The 26993-nt window shown below is 35.1% G+C and overlaps 1 protein-coding gene across 3 annotated transcripts in view; it reads right to left on the bottom strand.

Annotated features, from left to right (window-relative positions):
• The window catches only part of LRPPRC (leucine rich pentatricopeptide repeat containing), a 92742-nt gene that overhangs the window by 30280 nt on the left and 35469 nt on the right, over nt 1-26993 (bottom strand). For all 3 annotated transcript variants that reach the window (XM_065058277.1, XM_065058276.1, XM_065058275.1), the window contains exons 17-25: nt 26159-26265; nt 25870-25947; nt 25473-25526; nt 24648-24761; nt 23299-23429; nt 21757-21842; nt 19924-20128; nt 11576-11700; nt 10821-10927 (exon numbers count right to left, since the gene is read on the bottom strand). In XM_065058277.1, the coding sequence (XP_064914349.1) occupies nt 10821-10927; nt 11576-11700; nt 19924-20128; nt 21757-21842; nt 23299-23429; nt 24648-24761; nt 25473-25526; nt 25870-25947; nt 26159-26265 (1007 nt within the window). The remainder of the gene's footprint in view (nt 1-10820; nt 10928-11575; nt 11701-19923; nt 20129-21756; nt 21843-23298; nt 23430-24647; nt 24762-25472; nt 25527-25869; nt 25948-26158; nt 26266-26993) is intronic.

The raw sequence follows: 26993 nt of genomic DNA, 5'->3' as shown, positions 1-26993 counted from the left end.
GTTACAGAAAAACAGTGGCCTCTCAAGTATTCAAAAGTGGTATATATAAACACAGTTCTGCTTTCCAGGTACTTGCTTTTCTCCCAATTAGGTTTCTTTCCCCACAGTTATTTATGGTTTACAGGTACCTGGTTCAGCGCTCTTTTAAGAGCTACCAAGCAGTTTCACATAAAATATGCTGAAAACTAAGTCAAGAATTAACATCTTACACAACAGGCTCTTGAAAATGAAAAAGAAAAAAGTATGTTGCCTGCATTTGTAGCTAATCCTCTTTAGGACATGGTAAAATTCAAATGCTGAATTCACTTACAATTTCCAATATCATTGCTGATCTGAATGCCAATGAACACAACAGCTCCAAAGCTATAAACTTTTTATAGTAAATCCTTTCCTGTTCAGAAATGATTGATGTGTCTGTCACTACAAGGACAGCTGAGTTATACAACAGATATCCTTGTGTTTCATTTTGAAATTGAGAAGTGTTTTCACATACTGCAGGTCTCAATCATCAAAAGAACATCTAGGTCAGATTAACTAAATCTCCAGGGCTTGCCTGATAGTCCATATTTGTAGCTTATCCCTTACCGTCTTAGGGAATTTTAAACATTGCATTTAGCAGGAAGCAGACTTTCTACAATACAGCACACTAAAATACAGAATAAAAAAAGGCAAGGAATAAATTAAAAAAAGTGAAAATGTGTTACTCTAATTACTCGTCCAAATCCTCATTTATATTTTGATATTGCTTGTTTCAATGGATTTTAAAAAATAAATAAATAAAATAAAATCTATTTTTGAGTCTTGATGGGGTTTTTTGTGTTTTTTTTTCTGTTGTTATTTATTATTTTTAGAAATATATTTACTGCTTTAAAGAATGGAAGAGCTATTGTGAGTCTCAAGCAACTCATACAGCATAGACTAAACATGGAGGTTTTCCAGCTTTTACATTCTCTTGGAATATAAAACAGTTGCGCTGTACCGAACCAAAGATTCATCCAGTTTGTTATCCTCTGCATAGCAGTACCTATAGGAGAATATAGAGTGACAGAAAACCCAGCAATACTCCCCGCATAGTGCTCTGTCACCCTCCAAATACTTGAGGTTCAGTCGGTCACACTGTTCCCAGTAAGTGAGTTCTCTCGCATGAGCTTTTCTGGCTGCCCCTGGAACCCTCTAAGATTTATCATTCTTAAGATCTTTTGGGAAAGGGTTGCCTCAGCTTCCTTCTGCAGAAAACCACCACAATATTACCACTTTGTCTGTTTTCAGCCTAGCTTCTATTAGCTTTGTTGGAAGACAATGCACAATTTATTTCTCTTTATCCTCTCCATCTCATGTTAATTTCATAAGTGGTATATATAATAATCCCCTGTTTCACTGTTTCTTCTCTAGACTAGGCAGAACTCACCGACTTAGTCATATCTCCTATAGAAACCATTCTGTATTTTTGTTCATATTTGCTACTATCTTTCTGAGGCTCAACATTCAACCCTCCACTAATTTACTCACTGATTCCATACCTTCACACACAGAAAGGAAAACTAACCACAAGGGGAAAAATTATGCTGCATCTTTAGAAAAACTCTTGCCAAGCAGCACCCAAAAATCACGTGAATGCAACAGCCCTAAGCATCTGAAATTTATTCATTTGTTCTCCTCTTTTTTAGAACCAGTCACTTCAGACAAGTGATTGGGGAGTCTGTTCACCAGAAAAATCTTTTCTGTACTAACATTTTTATTTGAGCTAATTTTTAACTATTACAGCTGAAAGAAAATAGATTGTCTGGGAAAATACTGGCCTGCCAGAGGCAATTTTTTTTCCAGGTTTTTAGATAATTATATAAATATTCAAGTTTTGTTTACATTTGTGTTCTTTAACTGTTCCAGCTAACAGACAAATACTTTTTTTTTTTTTTAAGTAATTTACAAAGGACATATGGAAAAATCTTTACTTCTCTCTACTTGCCTAAAGGAACCTTCTTCTCTTTAAACACAAAACTTACTGAGAGAAAAACCACAAAAAGCAACGTACAGACCAGAAACCCTGTGGTGTTACTCAAAAAGGATTTTCAGAAAACTAAGAGTTGAGACTGCCCCAAACCAGTACCACTTTTGCTATCACTAGCTTAGGATGCATCATTATTCGAAAGCCAGCAGAAGTGTTTTTCACTTGGCATACACATGACCCGAGATGGATGACACTCCTGTTTCAACCTTCCAACACTGCTCTTCCACAAAGCACTACTGTGCACTAGCTGGCAAAATAATTTGTTACCTATTCTGTAGAATTTATTCTAGCCTTCCACAGTGTAACTTCACTGTGAATAACACATCAGTTCCAACCAAGTTTAACTCTGCCCTCCTTAAGTGTTTTATGTTTTCTCCTAAATCCTTAAATTTTCTTCTCAGGGAAACAGTTCTACTATAATCAGCAATCCAAACATACTGGAAAGAAACAGCTGCCATCCATGCAGCACTTCCTGATGGTATTTTTTGAACAGGTAGATCCATTAATTCCTCTCTTTGCAGCTGAAAAAGCCAGTAATAATAAGAGACAGCTAATGCTGCTAAAGGAAGAAGAACGTTTCATGATGAGTTATATCAACAGCCATAACAGACTTATGTTACCAGTACCAGAACCAGTTACTGAGATTTAGATGCCAAAGCAATGTCTTGAAAGAAAAAGCGTTTCTTCTCCAAACAGACAGCCTTGAACAGAGAGCTATAAGAACTGATGTATGTCATTTCTAACAGCTCTCTCTAACATGAGCATCAATGAAAACAGAACATTTGATGGGAAGTTCTTAATTTAAAGACAGATTTTTCCCTGATTCCACAAAAATGTCTATGGAAATCTAACAAATTCCATGTAGCCTCAATGAAGCCTGTGATATTTTTGCATGGCAGCTTACTTGTACAGTTTTCTACAACATAAGCACTGTATGCTATGCTTGAACTTTCCCCTATGTTGAAACTCTTGTCAAAAGTCCTCACTTCTACTAAAGAGTAGGTGTATTGCTTAATCAGAAAGTTAAACGAATATGCAGATATAAAGTTTTTCTACCTTACGTGGCCATCTAAGTCTAGTTGATAGATGAGATGGTTGAAATTATCTTACCCTTCTGTTTTTGCCTCTTGTTAAGAACTCCTTCACCTTCAAGTAGTAAAGCATTAGTTTTTAAAAAATACTGACAAAACATTTACATTACGATTATTTTTTAAACAATCTTAAATGTGTTCATATGTATTAAACAAGTACACCATTTTGCTGTATTTCCTACATCATAATCTTTAGAGCACAACATAAATAAACTAACTATAATGGGATGCAGAGGAAACACAAAAGACTGTTTTGATTACTGGCTCTGAACACACCAACTTGTACACAACAGTCCAGAAGTTTATCAAAGATGCAGCTCCAAAGACTGAGGAATATAAAAATAAGCCATGCGTCAAAAGTATCTTTCCTGTTGCAAACATATCAGCCATCTAATAAAAAAAAAAATATTACTTCACTCTAGCTCAGCTTTTCTTTAAGTCATTGTCTGACCAATATAACACCAGAGCTACAGTGGTATATGGCAGGCAGTGGATATAATACTTTTTCTACAAGTTCGTTCTCCACCTTGAAAGAAGTTTAGCTCTTGTGGATTTCAAAAACTGTTTATTTGGTGATGGCACAGCAGGATATCCTCATCCCTTTATTCTTTCTAAACCAAATAAAACCTTGCAAACTGCTTGTAACTAAGACGGAATTTCTCTAAAAAATGAGTAAATGTTTTTGTTCTTTTTAAGCAATTTTGTCCAGAAACATACATGACTAAACACACCCCAACGCCCATAATACTGATTTACTTAATGAGGAGTTCATCTGAAAGACCCAGACACTTGCCCAACCTTTTGGGCAAGCGAGAACTGTATGAAATCTTGGACACAATCAATATGACTACTTTTCATGTTTGATAATGAGGGCAAGTACTTTAATGCAGCATCAGAGTTCTGAAAACTATGAGTTGCTCCACTGCAAGCTATGCCTTCAAAACCAACTCAATTACAGCATATTTGATATTTTACCTGCACTATCTGATAGTTCGTGAGAGACATAAAGGGACATATATCTACAGCCTCCTAACTCTCCTTTTGGGAATGATTACAACTCAAGCTCATCGTCTCCCTTCTGCCTACAATTACTCACAGTAGCAACTAGCCTACTTCTAGGTTCATTTTTACATTAAAAGCAGCAGTTGCTCATAATAAGAAAATGCAAAGCTTATAGTCTCCACCAGAAAAGTTTTTACTGTTGGCTTTGTGATTTGTTTGTTCATTTGTTTTTTCCTTAAGTATGTATTTGCCTCAAAGCTTCTGTCAGTTACATAGTGCACTGACTTTACAAACAGGATTCGAATCTGTTGAGTAAATAGTAAAGGCTTAATTTTTTTCACTTAAAAAAGGAATTTATGCTGGTTTATGTCAGGCAGACATCGAGAAAAATGTAAAGAATCTTTTCCAAAAATATCCAAATAAAAATAGGAAAAAGCTTTACAACTTTAGTTTTACTCATGACAACTGAGACTGACGTATGTTTAAGTACTATTGGAATATCCTATATTTACAAGTAAGATTTCAAAGATAAATTATGCAGTTAAGTATTACTATAAAAAAAATCATTAGACAAGAGAACTTCAATAATCATGCTGGAAAAAGGTGACATCCAAAAGATGCAAAAAACCTGCTCAAAACAAAATCTTCAAGGATGGTCTGGACTCAAAACAGAGCAAATATTTGCTCTTTGCACTGGAATGTGGGTTTATGGTGTACGATGAATGAAAAAACATTATAAAACTCAGTAATAGCTTCTCTCTAACACAAAGTCCCTGGAGCTAAGAAAGGATGCACAGGTCTTCCCATGATCCCACGTTCCAAACACATTACTCTCTCCCTGTCCGGAAGAAACTTCTTCAGCAGTCATCTCCCTTAACAAATTTGCTTATCTGAAGCATATTAATTTAGGTTCTTTTAAGAAAGCAGTATTTAAGAACTTCTAAATAAGGTGCACTGAACTAGTAAGCAACTGTTTTTTTTTTTTTTATTAAACCACATACAGACATGCACATATGCAGAGACACAAAACCCAACTTGACTAATGGCTGTATCAGACTCCAGTTTCATAAGGAGAAATAATACTTTTATTAGAATCATAGGACTCAATAGTAAAACAAAAAACATAGTCTTTTATTGTAATTATAGGGCATGCGTGCCTAATAGCTCTTCGTCCTTTCCCCTCCCTCTCAGTTGTATACAGTTACTCTATTAAAAGCCACTACACCCCCTACACACTACTCCTCAATCTCAGGACACCATTATCTAATACAAGTTGCACTCAACAGTCATAAACATTTAAATTTTGTTCTAATCACCTCTACTCTTTTCTTAACAAGACCAAAAATAAGTCCTTCTAGGTAGATTCAGACACTAGATATAACCCTCATTAAATTACATATTACAAAAAAATAAAAATAAACTAAATCCTGCTGTCACAAATCAAGAACCTTCTCCCAGTAGTTTATCTCCAGAATAAAATCAGCAAGACTCAATTTTATGATGTAGACTCTTAGAAAAGCAATCTGGAAAAAAGAAGGTTGTAATCTCTCAATATCAAGTAGAAATATTGTCATTGTTTTTATGGTAGATTAAATCCAATGGCAACTGGTATCTTGAGGTCTGCTGACAGTGGATGTCACAATTCCTTGCTTAATTCTATTTACCTCCCGAATTAACATGACATCTGTTGATAGATATATTCCTGAACACTAAACTCGCCCAAAACAGTTCTTTTGTCAGGTCTTGAATTTCAGCAGCAAATACCTTTTCTTGTATTTATTCACATTGAATACATTTCATTAAAATATTTCACAACCATTTGTCTCTCAATTCTTCACATAAATGTCTTGAGATATGCAACATATGGTATGATATATTTAACTATTAAATATCAATTATATGCTTAGTATGAGAGAAGATGAGGAAAAGTGTCACAATTAAAATCTAGTTAAAAGAATTCTGAAGCCACGCACTACGCATTGCCATTTTCAAGGGAAGTTCCTCTTGTGGTAGCAAACTCATACAGTTTGGCCTTCAACCAAAAAAATTCGCAACACAGTTCTGAGGTCTTTCTCTATATCCCAAATACAGTAATCTCCTCGTAGCCTCCATTTGCAGTAAAACTACAGGGTAGAAACAAGAGCTTTTACTCTTTCATTGTGGGAACAATTTTAATTTAATAGCTGATGTGATCTGATCCAGAAAGGTTTCAAGAAGTGTCTGTCAAACAACAAAAAACAGTTGAACATATCTACCAACTCCCAGTTCCCAAGAGAGGAGTCCATAAGCTCCTGACTAAAAATGCCAGTGACCTTTTACAGAAGTATTTTGCTGTCCAATGACATATAGTTTAAGCTGTAATGATTTTATCAATACAGTGCAGAAATTGATTTAACACCATTTTAAAGCCTTGCATACTTTAGCAATAGGTCTACAGTGTTCATTTCTACTTCATGAAAGCATTGTTTACAGTTCTGCCAAGCAGATTTATAGAATGGCTTGCTTGTACCTCTGCTGCAGGACTGTTACAGTACTTAATGACAAACTCTACCAGAAAGAGCCAAGTGTGGACATGAGCTTAAAGACATCCAGATTCAGAGAGTATTTTGATAACTGCCTTCAACATGAATAATAAATGAAGGAAAAGGGAGAGTCTAGAAATATTCAATCATCACGCAGGTAAAACAGCTGCAAGTATGAGATCTCAGTGAAAATTCAGAGATGATCAAATAATTAAAACTAGACCAAAATGACAGACAACAACTATATTCTAACTGCTTTGGGTAGTGAAATTTTTAAACCTCCATGCAGCATGCAAATAAAAATAACTGAATAGCAGGGGAAGGGGGAAGGAAGTAGGTTCCTCCAAGGTGGTGTAACGTTCTGTTTTTCATTCCCACTCTCCCAAATGACCTTCATTTCTGTTCAGCTCTCAACCATCAGCTTGATCAGGTTAATAAAGTGGCAGTCAACAACTGAGCAGACATAAGGGAATTACAATTGTCCAGTTCCGACAACAGGTAAGAAGCTGTGGATTGGAGGGATTTGGGCACTACGCTCTAGAAAATTGCTCCATTTATATACCAGATTTAAAAGCACACTAGCCCAAGCAACTCTTCCAGACTCTCTGATCTACTACCTGGAGCTCTGGAGCAGCACATACAAAAAATTACGTAAGATCTCTCTCCAGGAGGAAATCTGATTAGATATTTTCAAAATAAGGCAACATTTTAGAAGACAGGTAAAAAAAACACTTTTCTAGAAGGTAATTTTTCCCTAGTCCTATTTATTGAAAATTCATCTCTCTCCGTTTTAGTCTACAGTAGTTCTAATGGAGTTTCATTTAAGTAAGAATGTATTCACTTAATTTTCTTTCTTTTTTACGAAAAACAAAATTGAAGGAAAAAAAAAGGCAATTAAACTGCCTTTTCAAATAAGGGGAAAAAAATCCTGAGGAACCAGAGCTACATTTGATGACAGAAGTCACGCTGTGCCACTCAAAGGGAAAGCAAGCTGGTATGTGACCTTATGGTAAGGGACAAGAAGAGAGATGTGCCAACTCTGCTTTGACATGATCACTATGAAGGACTCAAGACAAAAAGCAAACTTATGAGTTGAGGTGCAAGTAAGAACTGAAAACTAAACCACAATTTTATGTACTACAGCATCCAATGGCAGAACTTGTTCCCAGCGGAAAGCAAAAGAGCATCTACCAGCACAACTTCAAGGGCTCAGGTATCTTCAGGCACAGCTTGAATTAAATAGACTTATATTTTATAGGGCAGCCAAGGCTACCTCATTTGGAGGTATTGTCTCTAAGAGAGGCTTTCTTCTCTAGCTACCTGTCACAGAACAAATGCAAACAGAGTTTCAATAGCTTCACAAGGCAGTCTAGCAACATTGCGAGCTGTTACCTTGTCAACCCAACCCAACCCTATGAAGCCTTGGAACTTAGCTACATTTTCCCCCACAAACTTCACAATCACAGCCTCTCTTCCACTTACCATTGCTTCAAGAGAGATTCACATCGCCAAACTACCACATGCTTCAGTTTACTTGTTCTGGTATCCATCAGTTGCATTCTTTGCCTCATCTCCTTTCTATTCACCTTTCATTGTCTTTTATACTCTCATTCTCTGCTTAGTCTTGCTGTCCTTCCAGCAAGCAGATGAGCCTCAGAGCTTTCAGCTTCCTCAATATGACAACATCCCACAACACAAGCTTACATATATATGCAGGGACAACACAGTTGTGACCAGATAACGGACATACACAACTCTGACCTAAGTTTTATCATCTCACCCAACTCTTATCCTTCTTCCTTTCCCACTGTAGCATCCAGTTGTATTGTACCAATAACTAAGATTTAAGAGTTATTTTCTTATTGCTGGGGCTTTCATTTGCAGGTTTTTCAAAGCAGTATTTGTCACCAAGTTTCACATAAGCATCTAGTGTACCTCATATTTCTATAAATAGCCGGAGCAAGCATAGACAGGTCTCCAATGAGTGAAGCCCCATTTAAACGGCCATATCCTCCATGGTCTTCGTTTCCCTAGTTCCTAAGGACATTTTTTTCCAGCTTCATTACTACCCTTTTAGATACTCTTTATTAACTCTGTAGACACTTTTAAAAACAAATTATATCACTAAAATCAATTGACCACCATAATCAGCAATACATGATAAATGCATGTGCTGAAAGATAATCTATGTCTAATATGTAACACCATCTAAAAAGAGATAGTGGCACCAACTGGTCACCTTTACTGAATATTTCTTCACAAGATAGGAAAAGATAAAAAGCAATCTCAGATGACCAATAAGTAATTCAGTTTCAAAAGCCACTGGCCTACAGAAAAGCATGCACATATACCTTGTGCTCCATCTTCCACACTATATTTGTTAATGCTTTGACTCCCCAACAAACAGAAAAAGCAAACAGTAACTTGTTCACGGTTTTAAACAATTAAAGCTATTTTCTTCTTCAGAAAAAATTTAAGATTTTTTTTTCCTCCTCCTTCTTGTGGCAAAAATTTATTTGAAAAATACTTCGCATATTGTTACATAATAAACACATAGTTAAAATATAACACACCATATAGTAATTGATTTTGTGCCACTTTATCCACTGGTAAAATACATACATACTGTTCCTAGCTAAATTCCTATATGCCTCAAATTCTGCAATTTAAAACCAGCAGAGATATCTCAACAGCACAGACAAAACCGTAAAACATATTTCATGAAAGTTTGGTAAGGGCAAGAAAACCTACTCTACATAGTATAAAAAGCCAGGAAAACTAGTCTCCATCTACCAGGTGTTCAGATTTATGCTGAAGTGTCTGTGATTACTAATAATTTATGATCAATCACCAAATACTGAGTATTTGCAGAGATAATTTGGAACCTATGAAGAAAATGACAAAAGTTTCAAAGCCCCAACAATTTAATACTTTGCTTACTATCCTACTCATGACTGCTGAACTATAGCCATCAATATAAGTTTTGCGAAATTAAATGCCAGTATCAAAGAAAGAGCTGCTAAATCACATCAAGTACCAGTTTTATTCATTTAGCTTTAATTATACTTCCAATTACTCAGATTTCATCCTTTTCTCTCCTGTATGCTTTAATCCCTACAAAAGAACTTAACTCCTCAGTGTCATCTTCTGTCAGATACTGATATTTCTATTCTTCTGTACTCTAAGACTTGGAGCCGCAAAAGCCCTCTGAGAACAAGAATACCAATGCTTCAACATTGTGTGTAGCGATTTACACGCAGCCTGCAGCAGGAAAGTATTGTTCCACCACAGAAAAACAAGCAGATCTTCAGTTAAGACTTTTTAAATGCAAGAATTCTATTAAATGACCAAAGTGACAATAACTGGTATTTCAAATATACTAGTGGGAATTAGGAAAAAAAGCATACTTTGTCTCGGGATGGAAAAAAACACAAAAAATGAGGTTACAGAGTTGTGTAGACATATAACACAAAAATGATGAAGTATTAATTTTTCTGCAAGACACCTCCCACCACACATTAACCAGAAAACTTATGCAGTATTTTAAGAACATACAACTGTGTTAAGAAGAAAAATAATCACAATCTGGGCAGACTCTGCAGCTGCCCCTTTGACTTATCAATTTCAGTAAGCACAATTTCAATCAAGTCTAGATAAAATATACTAATCCTAAATAGACCAAGTTTGTCACCTACCACTTCCTATAAGCTGCTTACTATCCTGAAAAAGAGAGAGAGAGAAGAAATGCTAAATTAAATGCCAAACAGCAGCAGACAGCGCTTGTTTGGCTGATTAACTTGTAGACAAGCATTACAAATAAATCTGAGCATGGTCTGCAGCAAATTAAATTCCAGTGCTTTTAAGAACAAAGAATTCCTTCGGAAAGAGGATTAGCAACTTTACACCCAGGAATGCCAGTTTAATTTAATTGTTCCACAATCCGATATTTATTATGCAAATATCATTTTGATATATAACAGCAAATTTGAAAAAGTGAGGAAACAATTTCAACATACAAGACTGTCTCTCTTCTGAACTGTAATTATACAAAATAAAGCTGGTCGAGGTTTTTATTATTGGGATTGAATTCTATTAACATGAATCAGAACAAGTCTAATTAAAGGTTAGAAACTTTAAATGTTTCTAATTAAGAGCCTAAATAGCTGCATGATTAGAGTACTACAGTCAAAATCCCACCTCAACGACCTTCCTGGCCTCTTTGTATTTTCCTGTTTGCAATAAGGCGAAGAAGAGATCATAAAGAGCCATCATGTCACCATATTCTCTGCTTATAAAGTCTGAAACTAAAGAGAATAAAACTCATTAATTTACTAAAAATATTGAAGCATTTTAATATATACATTCGATATTCTTAATACTAGTATTTTCCAAGCATCACAAAACACCAAGAATAAGCTATACAGAAATAAATTTTCAGACACAGAATAGTTACAACATAATACACCAGTTGTTGTAGATTTACAGTTGAGCATATTTTAAATGTTTTTGTGTTTACCCGCACTATATTTTGAATTACATTCAATAAAATAGACAGACTACATATTGGCATTCTCTGCTTATAGAGAGTGAGGATATAGGATTTATTAACTGCACAACTATTTGAAACACAGATGTGTTGTTTTACTATTGTGTTGTATTACTATTAAGCTTTCCTTAATAGCAATATACGTAAATAGAACAAGTACCAGCACTAATCTTTGAGAGCTTGATGATACACTATCCATGCATTAAGATTCTTCTCCATTTAAAATTAATACCAATTTTCAATCTGAAGAACCCAGGCATCATTTAACTGCTTTAAAGCTACACATATAAACACATAAAATTTCTTTTTCTTTCATTTGAAAGAAATGATATAAAAACCATGGAAGAAAAGACTCCAGGAAACACTCCATATATAACCAGACAACATTTGACTACATGCAACTAACCCTTTTGCAGAAGATCAGCGTCTCCTTTTTCTATCAGTCTACAGTAGATGTTATGAAGCTGAGGAATTTTACCATACTTCTTATAGCAGTTGATTAAAGCTTCCAGAGCTGCAGGCATGTCATCCCTTGTGGTATGAAACAAAACAAGAATAAAACCAATCAAATATTCCAAGCAGGAGCAGTGTATGCTGAATCCACTTTAGTCTTGAAAGTTTTAAGGAAAATTCAGTCAGTAGTATAACCCAAGAGTGTTGTTTGTTTTTTTTTCCCCAATATGCTACAGCTATTTTTAAATAATAGGTAAAGTTCTCCTACAAACAAATACCATGTATGCTTGAGAGACACAGAAATGAAACCATAATTACAGATTTATGCTTAAACCTCTTAGCTGTGTAACTTTTGATTGCATGACCATTGTTCACTACAAATTAACCAAAGGCGTGAACACTCTTCATCATTGGACACAATTTTTGAAATAAAATTCTTCAGTTCTGCGACATACTATTGTGACAAAACCCCAATTTCATGGAAATTTCCGTTTGCATTTAAGAGTTTTATTTTCCTTGTTAATAAGTAATTGCACATTATATTACACACAATTGCACGTTATATTGTACACAGTAAGTAAATGCACATTATATTACCACCAAATGTGTCTGTTTAGACATTTTCAATTTTTAAGCTCTTTAAAATTTTTCCACAACATTTTTATTTCAGTATAGATCTCCAGAGCTAACTGGGTTAACCACAGCTCTTTAGATTGCTTTATGCTTGTTTTACACCTTAACAGACTAGCTACAAATCATCTATTGGTTTCCATTTTGTCGAAATTGCCGGGCTAGTTTTTCTCCATTCTATATAAAGGCCAGAATCCAACGTATATTTTCAGAAATAAAAATACGATTTTTGCAATTAATTCAACAATGTATCAGGGTAGCAAAATGTATTTTATGCTGGCTATCATGTCACACAGAGCCATGGCACTAGCATATAATTCATGGTACCAGTAAATTAGTGCACAAGATGCTGACTTCCTTAAATGCCCTTATTCAAGAGCCTTGGAGCAGTAAGTAGCAGTAACAAGTACAATATTTCTGCTGTTGTTATCTAAGTCCTTTGCTGACTTTTTTCTTTGCGTATACAGTGGTAACACCTCCAGAAGTAGTTAAAATGCAAAACTGGAAAGCCATAAAAACGAGATATGGAACTTAAAATAACAACGAATATAAATTACCATTCTACATTGTGCAACTAACAGAACTAAATCATCTGCTGCAGACCTCTTTTCAAAGGATTACAACCCAATCTAAAAAAGCATAAAAACACCACAAAACCAAACCAACCGAGCAACAAAAAACCCCAAACAAACAAAACAAACAACAAAAACCCCACCAAAAAAATATCCCCCAAAACAAATAAAAAAAAACCTCACCAGGAAACCAAACCAAACCAAAAATCCTACAAACAAACCACCCCACCAAAATCAAACCAAAACCAGAGGGCAACCACTGAACCACTTGTAAATCAATATTCTTCAAAGGGGAAGGTTTAAACTGAAATTGAAACAAACTAAGATGACATGCACAAAACACAGTAAGTAGCTGAACCATCAAGAAGGCTGCATTTTAGATTTCGAAAGACTTTCCAAATAAAGTGTGATAGAAGTAGGCAAGTGAGAAAAACCAAACAAAAACCAACAACAAAAACCAAACAAAAAACCCCACCTCACACACAACATCCCCCCCGCCCCGAGTCCCCACTTAGCAGTAGCAGCTGAAGGCCATAATAAAACTGATGTGAAATAATGATTTTGCATTCCTGAAGCATCTTTATTATTGATCAACTGAACCGTAGCAAACTAAGATACTACTGTTAAAACAAGCCGAATTCAATGTCCTCTCCTCACACTGCATTTCCAGTGCAGCACAAATTTTGCTTTTTCAAAGAATGAACTAACTAGACTACTATATGCTATCTTCACCTAGGCTAATATTTTTAAAAAATTAAGAGTAAAATACAGAAGAAGAATTAATTTTGTTCAGCAATACTGACATTCTGAAAATGAACCTAAGATGATGGATTTCTACCTTATCCCCCTTACCGAGCCCTGTTTACAGTGCATCTTCTGGCACCCCATGGAGTCATTTGAATTTTTGTCATTTGGGGTGAAGACTAAATTACAGGTTAATTTCAAAACTGCAAGTAGATGTTGCAGGCTAGATTACTGTCATAAAAGAGAAATACTATGGTAGTTACCATAGACAGATATAAAGCTTTACATAATCAGTATTTTTCTCCTGCTTTAGATGCATGTTCGGTTAACAACTAAAAAACCAGTTTTATAGAAAACTACTCCATTTCTAAGGAGGCACAACAACATTTATATATTCAAATTAAAGTTTTCGGTGATAAATCTAGCTTTACAGATTGATGCTCAAACAGCCACAGTATTTTCTCAGCTGTATTCCTAAAGGATTAAAGTGACTGTTTTTAGGTCAAAGCTATCAATAAATGAACAAATAATTGGAATGTCATTCAAACAGGAACATTAAGAGTTTTCTAGTCTCTAAATGTATACTTCTGAAGGCATTCATACTGTATACGCAGAGAAAAAACATCAGCAAAGAACTGAGATAAAAATAGAAATATTGTATTTGTTACTGGTACTTACTGCTCCAAAGGTGCCTGAACAAGTCTGCATTTAAAGAGGTCGGTATCTTACACACTAATTTACAAGACATCTGGTTTGAATCTTTCAAAATCTGATATATTTGTTCTGTGGCATTCAACCAACAAAGTAGTCATCCACAGTTTACTAGAGAACAGGATTTATCAGATAAATGATAAAACTGGCAACAGCAGCTGTAAAATAAAAGGTATAAAAGTTCAGCCTCTACAAAGAAATTGTACTACTATGCAAAGAAAAAAATCATCAAGCTCATGCTTGCACTTGAGTTAACATGATTTATTAAACAATCTGCAGTACTTCTTAATTGTCACAAACTGTAATTTATTCCAAGTAAGTATGAGCAACTAGTTTTGTAACCAGTTTTTACAATACTGTTAGAAAGGCCCAGTGAAAATTAGGAACTTGCTGTAGGCTTCGAATTTCAAGTATGGGTAACACTTTGATATGTTTTCTGTTATGATTCACTAACTTAAAAAAAGAACTGCACAAAAAAGATTTTTCACTTTTTAAGAAAATGCTATTTAGACATAAGGATTTTAAGCTAAGAAACAGCTATACATTTGAAAATATTGGGCAGTCTTTCTGTACAAATGTATGCTTGTCAAACATCCTTTTATCTTCCCAAAAGATACTAACTACACTACCAGATAAAAAGCCTGGTCCAAAATTATTATTTAATTAATAAAGATCAAGTAAAAAAATAAAGCCCATATACTCATAGCCATGTTGGAAAAATCTGATTTCCAGTGGCAGTCTGGACAAAACAGTATTTAAAACGTGAACAACAGTGATCCATGGTTCACTTTGAGTTGGCCAGATACTACAGCTTTAAGTGACTCACAGACATCATCTGTTCAGGGCTAACACCTGTTCCACTTAAAGATTAGGTGTATTTTTCCCTTTCATTGAAACTTGTTCTTTTAAAAAGGGAGATATACTATTATTTTTGAATGACAGTAGTAGCCTCAGTCATCGCTGTATTATGCTTGGCTCTCATATAATTCCAGAAGAGTCCTACTTTGGAATTTCTTTCAGCTGAATTGACATCAGAGTTCAGATGTCCTAAGCTTTTGGATTCATTTGGTTTCTGTTTAGGATGCCTGTGAAGTCCAAGATACTGTGGGTACAATGTTCCAAAATACTTGCACGGGCAATTTTACTCACACAACGCCATTTGAAGTGACAAAATTACTCAGATGTCTGAGTGTTTGCAGAACACGATCTGTAGAAGGACTGGCTATAACGTGCATGGATATAACATCCCCCTTCAATTTCAATAAGCCACTCCCCTCCTGCTTCAAGAATGCAGCACTAAATCTAACCCTTTTACTTGTAATAAACAACTTTCCCAACCAGAGAGTCTGCCTGATAAAAATAAGACTCCAAATATTGATTTTAATTGGAATGAAGTGCTGTAACATTATGCATAAAGCTTTAGTGAAGTGGCAATTTACCTAAGGGGTTTACTGATTGAAAAGCTCTCAAACCTGAAATCACTAGAGAGGTAGAAAGAAAAAAGGGACTCTCTGGGGTGGGGGTGGAGGGTAGACTGGTAAAACAAATCCCTCTCTACAAATCTGAAGCAGATGTTAGTGTAGAGGGAAGTCAATTCAGCAAGGTACAATCAGCTTTACAAAAATTATTCTGTTAGAAGAGAACAGGCTCTTGAAAGAGCTAAATGTTTTTCTCTTCATTTGCTATACTAAGGAATCTTCAAGGAGACTGGTGTGGCAATTACAACTAATCCTCCCCAAAAAATTAACTGTGTTGAAGGCTTTGTAATTTCCCTAGGTACAATTTAGCTGTCACTTACTTTAAAATTTACTCAAACATGCGTTCCGAACAGCACTAACTTCACATGTCAAGTGCTTTCCAGCCAATTGAGTCTAAACTGGAAGTCGGTGTTAAACAACTGAATGATTAGACAAGATAGCTCATTTCCCTGCTCTTTTGTTCAGAATAAAATGCCACATTTACATTATCAGACTCAACAGGATTTTCTGACAGAGAGAGAAAAAACCCTAGTGAACACTGTCCGTACCAAGCACATGAAGCCTGTCATTTACCAATCATCCTTCAAAAAGCAATAGCCATGAATGTAACTTAATTACGACCCAATGATCCTTGACGAAAAATCATCTTATCACTGTCCTGTCCCCATAGGGCAAATGAGACGCCTTTGTCCTTTGGCACTCATGATGCCAAATTCCTAATTGCAATAATGGAGTAAGAGAGCCAAACATCCCTAATTTCATTGCAACACGTAAAGAGTTTTAATAAAAATATTTGAAATGAAGCCACTAAAAATTAGAAAAAAACTCTCCCCACTAGAGATATTTTTCCTTACTAAAAATATCACCTAATTTAAAAAGAAGCCTAGTTTTAAAAGTAAATTTAAAAGTCAATTATCTTGTATGCACTACAGATTCACACCAAACAAAAATCACAGGTTAATTTAACTCTGTGAAAACAAAAGAAGAAAAATTGTCCAGGCACTGGATTCGCGCCTTATCTGCTACATAAGAAACTAAACAAAACGGTTTTATGTGAGATTAATCACAAACCAGCACACAACGCTTTACTGGACAGCACTGTATTAAAATACACTAATGATTTTTAAAGAAACACAATCCAGCTATAGCCTTTAGATCCCTTTAAAATATAAACTACTTGCATTCATTGGCTACAAAATATTTGTTCATACAGTCTGTAACATAATGTTTTGATAGTTCAGCTGCAAGTTTTCTTCCCTCTGCTTAAGAGTACTTCTGACACAGGGTATTGGGAAATTTCAAATCTGAAGACATTTTGTTTCCTTTTGCGGAGGTGACATGATTCAAGGAGAACAGAAACAAACTTATGTGAATGAAAAGACAGGAACCACACCGAGTTTTTAAGATGTATATTCCTACTTTTGGTTGTACAAAAGTTGACTTGTGCAGTTTTCTTGGAAGAAGAAAAAAATCATCAATAGTTACCGTATCTGTTAATTTATCATCCTGTAAATAGGAATTATCAAAGTATCAGATTGCACAGGAGCAGGTTAGCTTCACAAACCTCTTCAGTTTCATAAAATGGCTCATGTTCAAATAGGTTTCCCCAACAGCTGGTACAGAAGGTAAAAGTCAAAACTACAACCTTTAAAATTTTAAGAAGGTGTGTAGGTAACCTTTTCTAATTATTGTCAGCTGGAAGAACCAGTTCAAAAGTAGGACTTATTTTAAGAAAAAGTACAAGCTCTTCACAGCTCTGCAGCTTTTAGAATCTAAGAATCTTTTTAGAAACTAGAACTTTTGTCATACTTCCAAGGCAGGTTTGTCACCTTGGATGATAGACCAAGATTCCAGATGTGGACTGCCTCAATTTTTAATGTGATTTCACCATCTTGAGAAACTGTTCAGACTCTTAAATAAAAATCATACTAATAAAAGCAGGGAAGTAGTACCCTTTAAATTTAGTCACGGTAAAAAAACCCCAAACATATATATATACACACATATATATACTATGAGTTCTCTCTCTAGTTACTTCTGTTAAATATTTCTCAAAATATTAAAGGAAAAATGCCCAGGAGAAGATGAAAATATTTTACACCTACAATTGTTGAAATCTTCAAAAGCAAATCACAGATTCCTTTACGAGCAGTTAAAAAGTTTGAAATAAATTAAACACACAAAGCATTAGCACAACCGCTGCTGTGGAACATTCAAAAACATCCTAGAGCTGATTTCAGATGCACGCTGACGACCTGCAGCTAAATGACAGCATTTCAGCATGATACTTGAGCTGTAGGATGGTAAATAGTAAGCACTACTGCTGCAAGAAAACAAGTAACACTTCTTTCATTCACTCAGGACTTTCAAAAACTCTTCAAGACAAAAAAAAAGGGAAAAAAAAAAAATCATCAGTGAAATTGAGTTATTCCTCCCAAACAAATTATGTGGAAAAAGCTTCCCCCTTCTGTTCTGTCTGACACAGGAGAGAGGAAGCACATCTCTCCACCCATTAGGCAGAAAAAAATTAAAAAAGTAGAAAATGAGCTTACTTTGTATTGTAGTTACATACATGACGAGTATTACAAGTCATACAGGTGATTCCCAATGACTTGTAGCCATACAGTTCCACAGTATGGACCTACTTGCTCCTTTAAAAATCTATTCTCATCAAGAGTCCCTTTATTAAAAAACTTTTTGGAAAGTTTTACCAAACATTTATAATCCAAAAGAATGGGGAATCAAACTAAAGTAGCACTCTTTACTGTCCCCCTTTGCATCCACACACGATCACATCTTGATTTACATCATCATATCTTACTTCTGAAGTGAACAGAACCCAAGTAGCATCACGTACAGCTTGCATGTCAATGTGCATAAAGCAATTATGGAAAATGCAGCTGCTCTCACTGCACACTGCAAAGCAGATCAGATATTTTTCCAACACATTAGTTACATATGATTGCAGTTAAATTACCTTCATAAACATCTGCCTTGTGTTTTGATACAATCAAGACAGTGTTGCTGACTGAAAAGATGTACACTAAAGTGTTGACCACTACACTAAAACACTATTTTTAGAAGAGAATGTACATGCATCTACCAAGAGCTACATCTTTTTTATGAGAATTATCAATACAGAAAGCAATATACAGACCTTACATTCACAGAATATTTAAAAGAACTAAAAATTCTAAACATGAAGAGAAACATTAATGCGCATCCTTGAGGCTGACTTACACGATACTATGAAAAATGCACTTATTTCATAGGTATTATGTTTAAGCCAAGAACATTTCATACACATGAACCAAACTGCAAGAAACTGATCAATCACACTAGCTGCAAGACATTAAAATCCAGCAACTACAGAAATGACGTAAGAAAAAAATAGGATTGTGCATATGGTAAAGGAAACGAAAAGGGACTCTTGGCTCAGTTTTAGTAAGAAATCATTATATAGTTCATACATACATTAACTCAAATATCCTACACCTCATAAGGAAAACATATGCAAAGGAACACGACACATGGAATTACAGATACTGCCTGCTGGAATGAATGTATGTACTTTCTTTTCTCTATTAAATGATACTAGAAGTATACATGGAAAAAAAAAAAGCACAACAGACAAACCAGACAGTACTTACTTTGAATTTTAAATTCAACTACATAACAGTCTATTGGCATTAACAAATTATTTTAATTACGTGAATTAAAAATATTTCAGTGTTCAACAACCGCCCTTCAACTCACCTGAGAAGTATCAGATGGCACAGAAAAATAATGCTGTTTTGATGGGAAGCAGAGAATATACCTATCATGCTCTGAATAGCTATCTTGTCAAACAGACTTTAGAACTGACTAATTCATAAGGATATTCCAATACATAGCCACTTCATCTCTGATGTGACCATAAAACACAGCTGTTGTTCCCAGAGACCATGACATGATGCATAACTGATGAAAACAGACTTATCTAACTTAAGAAAACGTACTTGTTCATCATCACAATTCCTAGATCACATCACTATTACATGTGCGTACATGTTTACATGCATGAGCACTTTCAAACATGTATGTGCAGCTGTGTCTAGGATACACGCATCATATCACACAAATAAATATCATACTGTAACTTATTCGATCTGAAGCCCAAAGCTTACTTTTCAAGGTGAACTGTAATCAGAGGGGAATGAAGGACAGCAGTTTCTGCCAACCCCAGGTTCACAATGGTCTCATGTAATCGATTCACCGCTTCAACTTCACCTCGCATGGCAGCGGCATTAAGAATGCGGAAAAAAGATGCAACTGTTCTGTCTGAGATAGGAACATCCTTCTCTTTCATCTCCGTTAGAATGTTAATAGCATCTACAATGAAACAACACAAAAGACCCTTAGGTAATTTCATGTAGGGAAAACAAACTGCTATTAAAACAGCATTTCAAACCCAGCAGGAATGTAAATTCTGGCGTATAATGCCGATTTCAAGTTAATTACTACTTGCATTTCTAAACGAGACTACAATTATAAATCCACAATAGCATGGTTTTATCATTTTGCTGCAACTTTGACTACAAATTATAGATAGGAACTGTGTGCCCACTCTGCACCACATAACCCTGTATAGTCTGCCCTATAGCTGCAAGATTCTACTAAATGGATGCTTTTATCGTTCAATGCTAACATCTGCTAAATCACTCCATTGTTTCTTCAGCAGATGGCTTGTCACGAGGCCAGATAATAAAGATATGTTTACACTGTATATACAGCCAGACTAATGGTCTGATACCGATAGGGCCTGTTTGCTGTGTCGATACTAATTAGCCAAGGAGAGCCAATGAAAGCTTTCTAACAGACTGCATGTTAAAACATTAGGTTCATTAAGCTTCATTAGTAAGGCACAAACAAACATTTTGTTATATGGAACAAGTGCGTTTTTCTAATGTTCTTAATTATTGCATAGACAGAATGTTTTGACCACTTTACATTTGGCTACATTTATTAATTGTTTTATTTTCTGAGGGACATTTATGCTCTTAAAAGCAAGCTAATCTTTTCAAACTGCTTTAATGTAGAGGTGGTCATGATCTGATTTATTATGATTTGGAAAACATCAGCTTTTTTATTATTTTTCTAACAGTAAGCTTAATAAGAAGGCAAGACAAATTTCAAAGAAAGACCTTATAAGAAAAAAATAATTAGCTTTTTAATTTTGTTGTATAGTGTTTTATATAAAACCCTAACATTTTGCGTCTAGGCTTGGACTACATTTTTATGGTCTTAAGTCTCCTACAAAATCAAAAAACTCAACGTTCAGAGTCACCTTTTAAAGTTGATGACAGTCTAGAGTTCTTTTAAAGATCAACCAAATCATGTAGATTATAGAAATATATTAGAGTAAATTACAGAAACTAAAGAGCTAACAGCTTAATGCAATCATCTAGGTATACAAAATAGGTAGTTTGCAGAACACTTATTAAAAATCAAAATTTCCAGGCAGTTTGACAAATTGACTCTAAAATTCAAACACAAACACGTAAAAGAATACCAATAGGAAAATATATACTTTATAAAAAGTTCAACGATTTTTTTGCAGTACTTGGCTCTTATGAGAAGGTTATGTTTACAGGTTTTATGTTCAGCCTTCAGACCTTCTTAAGCAAAAACAAAGCCATTAGTCTAGGCACATACGCAATTTGTGCCATAAGTCATGATCTTCAAACTCAATCCAAACAGCAATGCTAATAAAAACTAGCTGCAGAAATGCAAAAAGCACTGAGCTGTGCAAATGTAAATGACAAGCTTGCCAATCCATTAAAACTAATGGCCTGCACTGTCCAAGCATCTCTGGTTGAATTCACATGCAAATTTGTATGCAAAATGTTCAAGCACTTTTCAGGACATGATATACCATTAATATCAACTCACATTTTTATTCTTGAGGCAAGATACCTTTATTATATAGCAGAAACACACAATGAAAGCAAATGGATTACCTGCTAGTCTACCATGCTTTACTAAGACTTCTACCAGTGCTACGTATTTTCCAGTGTCAAGAGCAACAGGTGAATTCTTAGGGAAGCTAGAAATTAAAACATTAAGAATCGTATCAATAGAAGTTCACATTTTACGGATCCAGCTTCAAAATCTATTTTTAAAACTACATAGCAAAACAACAGCATTGAGAGCTAAAAGTTATAAGTATTCAAGGAAAAATCCAACAGACTTAACAAGATGCAACATTAAAATGTGATTTGACAATAATATCCACATACCTTCTCACCCCAAAACCCCAAAGTTATATTTTAAGAAGCCAAATGGTTTAATTAATTATTTAGGACTTATTGCATAAAATAGGGTATCACCCAGAAGACTGGGAAGGAAAACTCAGTCCACGTGGCTGGGGTAGGGCTGCATTCTTTTCAACGAAAAATATGAAACTATTTACCTATAGTAACAAATTGAAAGCTACTACTTGGAAGTTTCTGCTATGTGTTTTTTTTTCTTTTTTTTCTGGAAGTTTTAAAATTAACTCCTTCTCTGATGTTTCTTTTTGTAACAATGGAAGAGTCACTTCTCAGCAATATTATGTTACACTTGAGGCAGACCAGTAAAAACGTGGTACTGCAGTGAAGCTCCACTAGAAGACTCACTTTTTACTTCAGGCACACTCACTACACAGATTGTATGAGTGTGGTAGCACAGCCAAAACTAATATACCACCATTATTTGCAGAGCAGCATACTTCTTGGTATTCAGAGTTCAATTACTGCACATAATTTCAAACACTACCAAGGTGCAATGAGCATGTGCCAGCTAAACTACTGAAAAACCTAAGTAAATACTTTTTCAGTGCATGTGAGCAAGAGAACTTGAAGTAACACAGAACTTGTTGTATATTCAGTGTAGCTTCAGACCGAAAGAAGGCTTGCAAGGGAAAGAGGGAATAGGCAAACAAAAAGATGATCTGTAATAATTTCCTCTGGGATAAGTCACACATAGCACATTTTAGCTAGGAGCTAATTTTCACAACCAAGACAGAAAGCTCTGAAAATAAACATTTAAAGTAGAATGCTTGTTGACCGACTAAAAATAATGTCACTCAGAAACACTGCTATTCTGAAGACATTATAGGTGCAGCATATTCTAAACACATTCTAGGTGCTCTCTAACACACAACACAGGTACTTTCCCCTCCCCCCTCTTAAATTAAGCCAAACTTTAATTTAGGCACTATGTATATTGAAAATAAAAAAAAAATCCAGATCCTACATAGCAATTCGTATTTTTAAATTATTTTTTTAATTAAAAAAGAAAAAATTACTGACCATACAAAATAGCTGCTTCTGATGTTCAATTATACAAAGCCAATTTTTTGTTTCAAAAAACCACACCCTTGTCTGTTTTAAATGCACATACGTTGTTGGGGAGAACTAATTAAAAATGAATGAGAGGGTTAAAACTCAACCTACTTAATTCAACAAGGTCTGTGTATCAGCATAAATCTCTGTGACATGTTTCAGTGCCGGTGTACTTACACTTTTTCTTTCAGGTTCATTGCCTCTTCTACATTATCATGTCGACAGCACAAATTTATTAAGGCTGCATAGCCACCGACAACCATGTCCGGTTCGTATTTGGCTTTCACTTCAAGGGCTTTTTGCATATTCTAAAAAAGGAACAAAGCAAAGACGTGAACTAGAGGAAAAGCCAATATGACATTATGATTCTTATATGTTCAGTGTGCAGTTACGTGACTGCTTTAGTGCTTTTAGTAGTATAAGATCACATCTGTAAACAGTACTGTAATGTTTTAGCAAATTTTAAGAGTGAAAGTTATTTTGCAGAAATTAGTATCTTTCTAAAATACCTTTTAGATTAACTTGAGACCACATTTCTAAATAAATTTTCTCGCTTTACGTTCATATTTCTAGCATGTTTTAATGTAAGACTTTAAGACTTTTTTTTTTTTTCTCCCTAATCCAGACAGATAACATGATTAACCCAAATTCTAAAACAGTTTTTATTTATTCGGAATTCATAACAATTTTCACCTGGTACACTGCCAAATACACAACAAAACTACTTTTTAAAGAATAAGAAACCACTTAATGATCCCACAGAAAGCTTTTTTTAATACATTCCTATTCATACACTTGACCACTTTGAACTTACAATGGTGTTTACTTCTAGTCTTATTTCATATGCAAAATCGGAGAGACAGACAGCTGAAAATCACTCTTTCTAAATTGTATTCTTAGCAACAGAGAATATTGTGCTATCATCTGCACGACTGTTAACTGTTCCTATATATACAGCTTTACAGGCAGGCTCACACTGAACAAGAACCTGAATAAAAGTGCGGTGATACCCCACAAATTACAGACACACACTAAATGAATGTAAACTACAGCTGGACGCCTGCCGAATGAAGGCAAGAGACCCTTTATCTCAGAAGAGCTTTCCTCCTGCAGGAAAATGGAATTTCAATCCCTGCATTAACAACCTAGTAATATTTGAATTGCAAATGACTAGTGCATGTATCAGTTGCTTGACAATCTAGATATAAGAGACCGGAGCCATGGCTTGAAAGGACATTTGGCATGTATGATAAACCTATCACAGCTGTTACCATCATTCACTTTGCAGATTATTGTAAACAAACTCCAGCAACCCCAAAACATGCCATTCAAGGTGTTACTGAAATTAGTTAACCTTTTGATTTAATTGCTTTTTGCACTTATGTTTGATTTATAAGCATCAAACCATGAAACCTCAAGCACTGCACTTATCTTTGCTTCACTATGTCTTTCCATAATACAGTCATTTATGTCCCTTTAAAAATATAGCTATGTGGTTCCAATTATCTTGGCATTGCTTAAGATACCTCTTCTTCACAAAGAGCATGTATGAGTTGTTTCAAGACATCTGTAATAGGCTGGTTTTCAGCTTTTCGCTTTTCTAGTTTCTTCTCCAAAGCAGACACATCAAGTTTAGCACTCTAAATGGAGGTAACAGAAAGAATGTCAATTGCAAAAACACCCTTCCCTGAACAACTTGTCGGATCACTTTAATAAAAGACAGACAAAATGATCCTTTTCTTTCATACTGTAAGGATTTTTTTAATCATTTAAGGTGCTTTTATCTGTTTAAATAGTACATACTAATTGAAGTTTTGAGTCACAATACAGTAAAAAAAGCGTTAAGTAGCATATCTACAAAGGTCAACATTACTATTTCTTTCGTACTCAGTTCTTTGTGTTCAGATAAGTAGTGAATAGAAGGCTTTTCCTTTTTCCATCTCCACTCTGCTCAGATCAGAGATGTAAAGACTTGACACTCCACCATTAGAAGCAGTATGGATTTATATGGTTCCTGCCACTCAAGTGGATCACTGTAATTTACAAGCACGAATTAAGCCTCATACCAGCACTGTTAACTAACTAGAACTTCCAAAAAAATGTTTACCAGACAGGGAAACTGAGGCACGAAACCTCAGTCAACTCGAAGGTCAAGTATTAAGTCTACATGAAAATCTGGACAGCCTTTACTCACACTCTCGAAAGCAACCTCTGAACTTCAAATGGTAGATTTAAACAACGTTAATATACTTCCATGACCTGAAAGCTAGTGATTACGCTTCATCTAAAACCCATATCCAAACATTAATATTACAGTAAGAACAAGCATAGCTATTTGTGAATTTACTTACTTCTGGAATGTTTTCTGTAGGCAGGGATTTTTTATGACTCAGTAACCTTGCATCCTAAAATGTAGTAAGACAAAGGTATCACTACTCCTGCAAAAAAGTTCAATCTCTAAGCATTTCATGCTAAAACTGTTTAAGCTAACTACATAATTGCAATGTTAAAAAAGCTGTTTTCTGCAGCATTATTACATTGACTTGAAAAAGCACTTACTGAATGTACCCCTCCAAAAGTTTTAGATGTGAAATGAAAACAGTTTTAACAGTGAAAAATCATGGAAAGGTTAAAAAGGCTTACATATAATCACTGCACAAAGATATTACTTTTGCAAAGGAGAATATAGTCACAGAGTATAGATGCGTGATTTTTTAGATTTAAAGTAATTGCTATAGAACCACAGACCTTAATTAATTCAGGAAGTTGAGAGGAGTCCAGCAGTCTGCAAATGCTGCTGCAGTGAGCTGCAGGGATAACTATATTCTGTACCAAGAGGTGGAGAAAAATTATATTAGTTTTGAAACACAACCAAACTGAAATTTGTCTGACAGAAATTATCTCAGACGTAATTCAAGTCTCCAGCTCTTGCATGTCATTGAGAAGTGGTCTGGTTGTACTTAAAAGCAGCAATTTCAAATCTAATAGATACATGTCAGGCAGGACAGGCATTATGTAGCAAAAAATGAAATGGTACCATCTTCTTCAGCTGATGGAAGTATTGTCTCAAACGCTCCTCCTTGGCCTGTACCTCTGAGTCACTCATGCTGTCAATCAAGTGATAAAGAAAATAGCCAACAGCTTCTGTGGAAAAAAACAAGAGAAAGCATTCCACTAAAATTACCGAGACTGTCATGTTATCAAGATTAATTTATAAGAAATCATTTTGGTGTGAGATGTCACCCTGATGAGAGGCTCTGAAATGGCAACAATGATCACTGAGGCATAGAGATTATGTGGTTTGGGAGCACATATCTAACTGGTGAGTGAAAGGAATATTAATTATTTTCAGACCTAGTGACAGCTTTTCAGTACAGAATCTTACTTCAATCTATTTTTTCCACTACTGTGTGACAGAAGTGGTACTGCCCAGGGCCTTCCCCCCCTTTTCTGCCTGCTACCCCAAGTAGTTGCCACAAATGTTTTGTCATTGCTCAAAAGAAAAAACAGATTTCTAACACTTGGCATATTTATTCTGTACATTTTACCCATTATACTCCATTACAAATCTACATTAAGTATTGTAATATCAATACAAAACCATAAAAATATTTCAACCATTAAATCAACTAATACTGAAGAAGTTGCCTTTTAGCCAATAAAAATCAAAATTAACAGATTTTAGAAAATAGTGCTAAGTTTCTTATCTATGCAAGTGCAAAAATATATGACGTCCTGTAGTCAAGAATAGGAAGAGAATCAATTACTGTCTTCTCAAAGGTTAGCTTTCCCCATACCCCATTGCCCCTCCAGCCCCAAGAAGAGGGAATAAAACCCTCTTTTGCAAAAAACAGATTATACGAAAACAGTAT

Source organism: Columba livia, chromosome 3 (genome assembly GCF_036013475.1).
Source record: "Columba livia isolate bColLiv1 breed racing homer chromosome 3, bColLiv1.pat.W.v2, whole genome shotgun sequence".
In the NCBI taxonomy this organism is placed as follows: domain Eukaryota; kingdom Metazoa; phylum Chordata; class Aves; order Columbiformes; family Columbidae; genus Columba; species Columba livia.
This window is presented reverse-complemented; position numbering and strand designations above follow the sequence as displayed.